This window comes from Nestor notabilis, unplaced genomic scaffold, assembly GCF_000696875.1.
Source record: "Nestor notabilis isolate BGI_N333 unplaced genomic scaffold, ASM69687v1 scaffold4258, whole genome shotgun sequence".
NCBI lineage: Eukaryota > Metazoa > Chordata > Aves > Psittaciformes > Psittacidae > Nestor > Nestor notabilis.
Window position 1 is genome coordinate 45,784 of NW_009941359.1, and position 11,303 is coordinate 57,086.

General features: G+C 40.6%; 1 protein-coding gene across 1 annotated transcript in view; it reads right to left on the bottom strand.

Moving 5' to 3' along the window:
- The window catches only part of LOC104410606 (prostatic acid phosphatase-like), a 13,790-nt gene extending 3,079 nt beyond the window's left edge, over window positions 1–10,711 (bottom strand). The window contains exons 1-6 of the mRNA XM_010020832.1: window positions 10,437–10,711; window positions 9,032–9,127; window positions 6,438–6,524; window positions 5,652–5,804; window positions 3,498–3,596; window positions 2,334–2,429 (exon numbers count right to left, since the gene is read on the bottom strand). Coding sequence (XP_010019134.1) covers window positions 2,334–2,429; window positions 3,498–3,596; window positions 5,652–5,804; window positions 6,438–6,524; window positions 9,032–9,127; window positions 10,437–10,550 — 645 coding nt within the window. The 5' untranslated portion in view covers window positions 10,551–10,711. The remainder of the gene's footprint in view (window positions 1–2,333; window positions 2,430–3,497; window positions 3,597–5,651; window positions 5,805–6,437; window positions 6,525–9,031; window positions 9,128–10,436) is intronic.
- Between the last annotated feature and the right edge of the window lie 592 nt (window positions 10,712–11,303).

The following is an 11,303-nucleotide window of genomic DNA, read 5'->3' on the forward strand; positions in this document are numbered from 1 at the left end:
TTTGTTCTGGTCAAAATGCTTGTCAGAGTAAATTCTGAATATTTCAGTCATGTAACGTTTTATAATAAAATAATGACTGTATTTTGCATTTAGACAGCTGTAGAACTCTTATTTATAGCATCACACTGCTGAAAACAACTTTGAAGGGCAGTGTTCAACAACAAGAGGAAAAATAATAATAAAAAACATTCAAGAAGCAACTAGCATGATTTCTGCCAGCTGCTAATGTAGTTGTCTGGTGCAAAAAGAATTCGCTTAGTGACTCTTTCAGCCATCTACTGGGATATATCCTGAGATCTTTACTGAATCAAATCCTATATACATGCCAGGATTTTAAGGACTGGCAATTCTGAGATCCAGAGATGAATTAGGAATATGTGTAGGTGTAATTCAGGTGTACTGGAATATGAGGTATATGCCGAGGGATTAGATATATAAATGGAATTCATATCCACTTATACCAGGTCTGTTGGATACTGGCATAGCCCTCAGGCTAGAGCAGGATGGATTAGTCTTTCCTGGAGGATGCAGCCCAAGATACATTAATGGTCACAACTGAAAGGAGGGAAGATACACCCAACACTCCTGGTTTTCACTGCCCGGGATTCCTGTTTAAGCAAGGTTCTATCTTTCCTTTAGTGCAAGGTAACCATCGGACTGATCTCACCGAAGGGAGTGTTCTTGTAACAATGGGTTCTAAGGAAAATGCCAACTACTTAAAGGATTTGTTTAAACAAGTGAAACAATACAAAATGTTCGGTTAAACTGGCTCAGGTCACAGTGTCTCACTTTCTCCTTTAACAAATGTGATTTGTGTCTTGTGACTTGCTACTTCAGACAGTGCTGTAGGCACTCAGGCACCTCAGTCTCCAAGTTACCTGAAAGTCGGATGACACAGCCAAAAGTAACAAATACAGAGAGATGCATGCTCCTGTAGTTTCATGAACTGTGTTTAAAAATCTATGTAAGAAAGTTTTTTGTATGCTTGAAAGGGTGAGAGTGACTTTTCTGTCAGCTGTCTTAACTGATAACCCCAGAGTCTTCACTGAGTGGTATGAAAGACCAGAGCTCATCAAATTTAACACTAGAAGGAGAAAAAAAAACAACTAATTGGTTTTGTCTTCCAGCATTTAGCTGGATCCCTGATGGCAGCGGTGGATTTTGCACATTTCTCTGGTGACCCAGATTTCTCAGTATGACATAACAATTGAAATAAAATGTTGTGGTCCTGAGCGATCCTGCATTTGGAAAACATGGAAGGGTAACCTCAGCGAAATTACAGTAAGATGTCCCAACATGTTAACATTTCGTTTAATTTAAGGCCCTGGCTAACGTTCCATTCAAGACTGCTTTGACCAAAGCTGGACCTTTGCAGAAACTGCAGGGCAAAGGTAAACTCATTATGGTCACACCAAAGTATTTCACATTGCTTGTGAAATCCACCTTAAAACTGCCTCAGTTTTCTAGGGGATATCCCAGTACTGATGGCCAATTAATCATTCACATTTGAATGTTAAAAGAATGATGCATTAAAGCATTCATAATGAAAGCTGCCTGCAACAATAACTTCTTAACAAAAGACTGCTATTTTAACTTGCTCCAGCTGAGATAAATCTAGACTTTGAAGTGACAGGAAGTGGGGCTTGTTGCTACATTAAGGGTACTCAGGTTTTTTTCAATCCCAGTCAGAGGTACCAGACTGTGGGACCCAGATACCCATAACAATTGGGCACCACAGCACCCTGTTATAAAATCCATGCTTCTGTGTGATGTGCCTGGTTCCTTTGCTTAGAAAAGGCTTCCAAACTTTCACAAACAGCCATTTGTGTCATTCCAATGCCTGCTTAATTCCTGACAATACTCTGACTGCCACCATCCATATGCAAAGAATGACTCCTTTTGCCTATACAATTTCTTCGTGGGAGCATGCTTGTGTTCCTTGGCCAACAAGGTATTTTATTCACGTGTATCTCTGTGATGGGCTATGGAGGAGAAGCAAAACCATTTTATCTAAAGGTATGCTTTTGCCTAATTTTCCATATGCAGTCACTGGTAGGATCTTGAATTTGGTAGGCCACTGGTTCATGTTCCTTATAGTGGTGGGCAATCCAGAGCAGCCTCACACAGTCTTTACAGGATTTTCAGTTGGAAGTTTGATGTTAGGTGAGAGTTTCTGAAGAAGCTGAAAGTAGTCTGAGGTTCAAAAAGTTTGGAAGCACAGACCTACCCACTATTGATGTCAATACAGAAGAATTAAGAGCTAAAAAAAAAACAGTTTTGAGGAAGCACAAGGATTTTTACTGGATCTTGGGGATTTTCTTTATATTACTTACCTCATGTTGTAAAGAGTCAGAGAGCTTCCAAATTCTTTCAGTGTTCAACTTCTTCAATGGGTATCCTGTATGAGTGGCTAAAAACTTCAGAAATGGCTGGAATACAATAAGGCAAACTTGTAGTACACAGGTCGTCTTTACATCATTTCCACACACTGCCATACTAGTACGCAGTAATTTTTAGAAACAAGATAGTCTTCACACTTAAGCAATGAACCATTACCTATTGGTGAGAGAATTTGGCCTGTCCTTCTAGACAAGGTTGGTCATCTGAGTTCAGATTTGAAGTATGGTGGTGGTTTATGTTTGGTGGAAATGTTTGGAAGAGGGTAGAATAGAAGGGGGACAGATATCTGAGGATGTCTGGCTTAAATCCAGAAAGTGCTTATAGGAAGTGTGATAAAGAGAATTATGATGATGTTTGTATTCAGCAGAAGGGAGATATGATTTCATAAAACTGGGAATTGTGAATCACTTGCATACAAGACCCAGACGCAGAGCCATAGACATATGGCTGAGGTCAGTGGTTAAAGAGTATACAAAATTGGGTGAGTTTGATAGTGTAATTTTGAATAAACTTGTGAAGAAGTTTGCAGCAGCGTAGACAAGTGATTACATACTCATGATGAAGATTCTGATGGTGGAGAAAGAAAGGAAAGGGATACCTTACAGAGGCAAGAACAAAATGTAAGTGAGAACCTGAGTGAAGACTGGATGTGAAACATGAACAGGTACTTGAGGAGAGCACTGAGGCTGTTACGGGAAATCTGGGGAATTGAGCTGTGAGCTTTTTTGGTAGAAGAGGAATCTGATCTAATAGAAAGTTATAGAGGCAGAGATGTCAGGAGTTGCTTTACTTTGGAGTAAACAAAGGGAGGTATTGGCACTGATTTAATCAGAGTTTTTGTTTTGTCTGCTCTCCTGAAAGGTACATGGACTGTTTTGTTGCAAGGTAGTCAATAATTTATCTTTGACATGACTTGCAACTTTCAACTGATGAGAAGAATGTTGTAATAGGTTTTTGGGTATGTTGTATACACTCACTATGAAGATTAGAGATCTGGAAGGAGCACATACTGACTGCCATTATTTAAACCTACCTGTTAGATGATGTTGGCAGAAGTGGTACATTTGAATTAGATTTCCAGAATTGAAAATACTTACCCTGTAGTGCTTGAGTTGCCTTTGGAAATCCCTTGTTGCCAAGGTTTCTCTCAGAAGCTCATTGTATTTTGGACAGTGTGAGAAAGGTAAGTATAGCAACTGAAACAAAAATTGCAAAACACTAGTTAGGCAAGGTGCTTCTTGTTCTGCAATTCACCCTTGCAGGGTTGTTTTTATGATTGGCTGCTCTGGTTGAAACAAGCTGAAAAATGATTTGGGAATGTAGTTTTCAAGGATATTCACCTTGAGGACTGTAAGTGTCATACTGATGACTACTTACAAAATAGGCTTTAAGTGTTCAGAGGAGTAACAGCTGCAGTAGTTCAAAAAGGGTTCATTTACACAAGATGACATTTATCCCTTGACAGAACACTAACACAAGCCCTCATGAACTGCTTTGTGCTTGGCTTCCCCAGGAATGATTTCATTCACTGTGTTCCATCCTTATTTAAACACACCGTCACCTTTTAGAAACAAATTACCCAGCAGTGGCTGGAGTGCAATAGGAGTCTTTGTGCATACTCAGCTGTATTTAGTGGCCTTACCACAGCTTCATTTAGTAAAGCTAAATTGTGGAAACTTGTGAAGTTTCTATAACTCAGTTTTGTCTTTCATTAATTCAGGAGATATGAAGGTTAAAGGTTACATGCAACTGGGATTACTTCAGACTTTGTTCATTCATTTATCACAGCTAAACTGAGTTTATTCTTGTTTGAAGTTTTTAATGTTAACAATTTAAACAAAAGTTAAAACAAAATTTGACACTGAAATATTCTAACTGTTTTTCTATAATATGCTTTTTGCCCTTTTTCCACAGTCAAAAGAACTTCAGAAATACCTTGAGAGTCCTGAAGGGATAATGGGCTTGGAAAGCTTCACAGCAGTTCCTCAATCTTTTTAGAGATAGAATTTATCTATTCCAGAAGGTAGGAAACTATTTCTGAATTATAACCAGAGGTTCATGAAGAGGCATGACTTTACACATCAGTGCTGGACACTTGTTTTGGATAGTAGGATACATGTGGTCTCAAACTTAGCCTGCATATGTAGTAAAGATGAATAATGTTGAATAAAGTATGAAAAACATGTATGTGTTCATGACTTTATGGTTTGATTTACTCCCCTAGATGTGGCTGAGGTGCAGCACCTACTAGCTGAGTTTGCTAGAGGTGTTGATACTGGCCACATGTATGCTGGACTGTTTGCTGGGGTACCACCGTCTGCACCAGTGTCAGAAGCAGTTCCTGACTCTACGCCAGGGTGTGTGCATGAACAGGGAGACATGTGTCTCTATATCCTCCATCTTCATGCTCTCATCATCCCAAGGTGCGAACCATTGCTTCATGGCCTATTTAACATGATTCACTTATTATCACAGACTGAGTTAACTAGACTTGTAAGCCCACATAATTCATCTTGCATCACACGTGCAAACCTCCTCTCTCAAACTGGGACTTAATCTGTACACTCCTGATCTTTCCTAGCTTTTTACCATGGGTTTTCCACAAATGGGAAACTCCAGTTCCACTCAGCTGCCCAGCTTTCCCCTCTAGGACAAGTATATGCAGGTTACAGAGGTGCTATCCACGCAATTCCTTATAGCTCCAAGGTGAGGAGTTGAGGAAGAGAGATGAATAACTATATTGACCTGTGAACGTAGGCTCTTAATGCTCCGAGTCCTCCTTCCTTTTCCCTTTTACTTTCTCTACCAACCCTCAAAGTGCAGGCACTGACCTTCAAAGTGCATGAAAAACAATCCTCTGACTCAATTCTCACAGCAATGAGAGTCCCGAAATAATTGTTTTGTCTTTTTGTAGTTGACTGTGGATTAAGAAATGTTGAAGCACTAGTGAGAACACTGCTTCTGTTCTCCCACAAAGAAAGTCACATTTGTGATAAATCTACTTCTGTAGGTGTTTACTCAGATTATAGGTTAATTCTTTTTTCTCTGTGCCTAGGACTTCTGGTTTTCTTCACGTCTCTGTGGAAACTCTTAATATTTCTACTCAGTTTATTTGGCTTTTCTGCACAATGCCTGTAGCATTGTGTACTTTTCATTGCCTTTACCATGCCCTTTGTCCTGCCCCTTCATCTCATATCCTAGGCATTTTACTAATGATTAAAGGAAAGCAAATGCCCCCAGTTTATACTCACCCTGTCATGTGACAGTGGCACCGTGTGAACTGGAATTGGCTGCCAAAGGATTCCAGGGTTCCAAATCTGGTCCTGTGTTGGGGGGTACAGCCCAGCAAGACTTGCCTGGGCACTCATAAGTGTGTGATCACAATCAGTGCTTCGAACATAAATCTGAAGCAAGAGAAAAAAAGAAGTTTTTGAAGGTAATTTCTCCTCTTTTGTTTTGTTTTGTTTTTTTCTCGTGGTAGGAAAGAAGGGGACAGGTACCATGCTGAGGAAGCTGCCATTAAAGTGGAGTAGAGTGAAAAGGAACAATGAGAAAGAAGGAGGGAGAAAGAGTGAAGCTGGAACAAAGCCTTGGAATAAAATTTTGTTGGACAAGGAACGTGGTAGCATTTCCCTGTAGGAGTCCGAGTGAAAAGCAGTAAGACTGACTCCATTTGACTATGTAGGCTCTGGGACATTGTGTATGCACTGAACAGCTGGACCCTAAATGAAGACTAAGCTGTATCTGCACTCCATATGGAAGTATAGCATTGGAGATATCCAATATCCTCAGTATGCCATGCAACACTGAGGCATCTGAACCTGCTATACAGCCTAAAAAGCCTTTCATATGGTGTTTTTCAGTTAACCATCAGCCTGAAGAAACGTTGAGCCACAGTTTCAGAACTACTTTGAATTTACATTGGATTCAATGGGTATTACGTTGTCTTGACCACCACCAAGTTCAGACCCTCGTGCATTCAGGAAGTTCCATTAATATTCATGAAAAACATCCTTCCTCCCATATATAGTACTTGCCTCACACTGCTTGTACACGATACTCAGGAAATAAGAGTATCTCCTCCGCATGTACTGGCCAAGCTCGTACTGCTGCTGTATGCCAAGCTGTGGAAGTAACAGAATAGTGTAAGAGGCTCCAGAAGTGTGTTATGCATCTTCTTCTACAACCACAAATTGAGATAATATTTTATATTATTTTGATAAAGACTTTTTTCCTTTCTATAGAGAAGGAGGACAGAAGACAGGTGAAAAAAGCAGTAAAGTTGCTGTGTCTGCAGTATCAGATAATGTCATATACGTCTTCCTGACGGATGCAGCTTTGCATTTTGCTCTGTGGAAAGCATGCTTACCCAAGCTAGTGAGACTGGCTGAGGGTCAGGGGGCCTTAACACAGGCCTATAGATATCTCAACACTGTATAGTTTCTGCTCTGTTGCTGGCTCACAGCTGATTACATGGGAGTGGAGGCACAGCAACCGCCTGTCCATGAAGACGAGTCCAGGATATGAATCACGTAAAGTATCACCAGCAGTTCCCTATGGAGGCTACGGTTTTAGCTTGAGCAAGATCTTATTTCTCAAGAAGACAGAAAATCTTAAATAGAAGACTTTAAGTAAAAGCACTCCAAGCCTTTGGGTATTTTGTGCAACGGTTAATTATTATCAACAGCCTAAAACATTTGATTCTTGGTTCTTGCCTGACTATGTCCCTAGTGGCTTAAGCCACTGGATCTTGTTAAGCTTTGGAATGACACATTCTATACCATCACAGATCTTATTCCTAGTAAGATAATAATAAGATGGAATCAAGTTACTCAATCTTTGTGTTAAACTAAATAGATGACAATCCTCTACACTCATGGCAAAATGGGGTTTCCAGACTCAGCATTTTAGTGGCTCTTTGCTGAACATTTTCCAACTTACCAACATAATTTTGTAAACACATGACATGACAATTACATGCAATAACCCTGTAATGATCTCAGTACTGTCATCTTTTTACTTGTACCTGGTTTCCTGGCCTAAATTGTAATGTACTCAACTTTGCTCAAATAATCATTACTCTGAACTGGAATCTCAAGTACAGTGATTACTCCTTGCTTCCTAAAGTGCTTTTCTAAGTCATAGGATCATAGGATAATTCAGGTGGAAAGGGACCTCAGGAAGTCTCTAGTCCAACCTCCTGTTCAAAGCAGAGTCAGCTCTGAGGTCAGACTAAGATACTCAGGGCTTTATCCAGAGTGCCAGACATGGCCCACAGTGTGTGTATGTGATCACCTCTTTCTGTTGCTGGAATTGTGCATGCATATTCCTAGGGCATATGCTTGGCCTAGGTTTCTGCCCCAACTTGCCTAATATGTTTTGTTAAATTCTAACACCTGAGTATTGAAGCCTTCCATGCCCTAGAGCAAGCTGGCATGTAGTGCTGAACTTGCATAGTGTCTATGTGGAATGACTGAGTCACGGCTGAGGTAAGGCACAGGAAGCTGGTCTGTTACTCCTGTTTCTTCATGGGAGGTGATATGAGAGGAAACAGGCCTGACCTTGCGCTGAAGATCAGTTTGGCCTCCTAAAAGTGGTGAAGAAGAGGAACCCCTCATGCAGTTTATTCTATTCTGGGTTTGGTGGAGACCTGGCAAATGACTAGTTCCCCTAGGAGAGAGAAACATATGCCATTGTGCTGGACCTACTGGAAATAAGGTGTGTGAGTGAACTTATTCCAGAGCAGCCTAACAGAGACACACACCTCACAGTCTGCCTACACATGAATAATACCCATTTGTCTGGGACATCCAGACTTTTGGCACTTCTTCAGTTAGACTGCCTGGTTCCCAGAATCCCAGGCAAATAACTAGTGGATTTTTCCATCCAAACAACATATCTTGGGGAACAAGGAATGAAGCACAGAAACATTGAGTACTGCTGGTGGGAGTGGAGCAGAAGTAGGGTTCAAGCCATATAGTGCCTACTTATTCCCTTACAGTCTGATAGTACAGGAGTTCACCCTTGGCTCTATTCACAAGAGGAGGCAGCTAATTACAGTTAATGCAAAGACACAGTTTCTGCAGTTGGACTGTGGAATTGCCTTTGCTGCTGCTAGTTACTACCATCAGCTGATGCTTGTGTGTGAGCATCACCACTGCCTGCACTCAAATAGCTGAGCTTTAAAGCTAAAGCTTTAAACTTCCCCTGGCATAACATGAGAGAAGTTTCAGCTATTACTGATCTTAGTAGTTCATGAGCTAGGAAGTGCTCAGCAGATACTGAGGATGGTTTGTGAGCGCTTCCACCACCTTACCCTACTGATGGTTAAATCTTCATGTTTGGCCCCAGGTGAACTGTGATGGTCACCAGTGCCTGAAGACCCTAGTCTGCAATCAAACAGGTCAGCACATGTTGCTATTGGACCAGACCAGTCTGACTCAGTGTCATTTCAAATCAGTGACTGCTTGTAGCTGTAGCTTCCTGGTAAATTGTTTGGCTGTCCTTTTGGAGATCTGTATATGGTAATTTAATATGGGCTTTTTCCAAGTGAAAACAAAATCCCAAGAACAAAGTATCAACAGACCACTTTCCAATAGCTCAGTGTATTGGCCCAGATAAGCAAACACACCTTGGTAAGCTGTCCATATCCCTGCTGCCTTCCAGCTTCTTTGTGCTTGTCAGTTGGAAAAAACTCCTGTGGGGTATGATCACCATGGCGAAATACCTGAAAAACAGATGGAATTCCCTTTGCTTTAATGGGATCCTTTGTGATGGATGTAATTAGTGCAGTCACAAGGAATATGCAGTGACAGTGAGTACTGTATCTGACAGATGCTAAATATATTCATGGTGCTTTTCTTGGGTCTGGATAGCTACAATACCCGTTTGATTTATTTAGACAACTGTAACTCTTCTATTCCTACCATTTGAAAAGCAATTAGCTCAACTTTTTTTTTTTTTTTGTTATAAAAACCATGCTATATCTTAATATATTTTGAATATATTTTAGATATTTTAGGAGCTATAGACCACAACATTAAATAAACAGGAAACAAACAGAGGCATGTAAGTAATTTTCCAGAAATGTGTTGCTAAAACTAACTGGGAATTCATAAGGAAAAAAATCCAGCTGCTCCTCTAGCTACAGTTTCTGTGGCTGACTGCTCTGAAACACTGTCTGGTCAGAAATTAGCCTTAAAAAGCCACTTGTTGACTTTTTCATCATTCAGAGGTTATAAAAGTGTCATCTAATCTAAATAACAGACTAAACTGTTAGTCTGAAAACATTGAACCTGTTCTGGAATTTCCCTTCAGATAAAGATCAATCCATAAAGATACATTGAGGTTTTTCATTCCTGCAATGAATCCTTCCCTTGCCCAGCAGAATTCCTGTAGATACGTGGATTGACATTTTAAAATCTTACCACCAGGTGGGTTTTTTTATTTCTTAATCCACGTGGAGAGAACTAAAATGGAAACCTGCAGCACAAAGAGTATGGAAGTGATTTACAACCTGATGTGATGTTCAGAACAAGCAGCAGGCTTCCTGCAAACAAATGGTACATCATAATCATTGCAAGTAGCGTTAGTTTCACAGCACTGGCTCTCTGTTGTTCATTCAATGCCATTGTACACTCGTTGGGCTTTCACAGAGAGAAATTTGGTTTGCATGTTAATCCCTTGAAACCACTGGAAAAGTGGAAACTCTTCCATGGCAATGAGGGGTTTTGCACAGTTGATACTTAGTTATGAACTTAGTTCTACAATTGAGAAAGGAATCCTGTGTGATTCTTCTCTTAGTGCTGTAAGAAGAAGCATTCTTTGTCAATCCAGAAAGTCAAGTTCATCTAGGACTGCACAAAGGAGACAAAATGATAAAATCTGATTGAAAATTGAGGCTTTTTTTGTACAATGCAGTAGTGAATTTTGAATATGCAGGAAACAAATATTCAGAAAGCCCCCTGAGAGTACAAGAAGAGCAGGAAGTGACAGGTTTTGAAGAAATTCTATTCGCCCATGAACTATCTACTTACCACGGACACAAACTTCAGTTTTCTTTTAGCTGTCGTTTGGTGAAGAAAGATGCAGAAGAGGCAGAACATGAAACACAGGCTCCAGATTCCACACACCAGCTGCCTTGCTCTCATCCTGATGGTAGCTTTCAGCTGTTTTGCACACCAAGGTCCCTGGATGTGGTGATACAGTAGGTATGTGGCTAAGAGGGGAGGAGTCAGTTGTGCTCAGTGAAGTCTGAAAGTGGGCTGTGAGCTTCCCTTCTCCTCTGTTTTTTCCCCTTCTTGAGTTAGTGCTTTTCAGGGAGTTTGTGAAATTAAAAGTGTATTTTGCAGTTGTACTCCATTTCTGTGTCCCTTGTATAACACGACATGGAACCTCTGAGCCCTCTAATTCCTGCACCTTGCACTTGCAAGGCAGGTGAACATAAAGAACTGGAAGTTGCCGTCTACTCTTTAAGCTAGGATTTAGTATGTGTCAGTTAGCCTTCCCAAAAGTGAAAATGCTGCAGATATGCTGTCTCTTGTTGTATGCAAAAGATCTATAGTAAACCATCCTCCTCCCTAGTGCTAACACAATCTTCTCTGAACGCATTGTGCTAGAAAGCTAGAAGAAGCAGTGCTGACAGCTGTTCTTCAAAAAGGGTCCCTGGATTTTTCCCTGGATTTGCTGTGGTCTGTAGAAGCAATAAGCAGCAGAAGGTTTTGTTGCACAGGAGCAGGGTTAAGCCTAAAGTCAAGGCAGAAAAATAAAGGTATGTGGATGAAATTGATTGACTATGTCTCTAGTGGCAAAGTGTTTTCTAGACCTATGCCCCAGAATTTCAGAGTTAGGTACATACCGTGTTTTTCAAATGTCTTTTGCTGCAAACATTCTCATTGTTACCG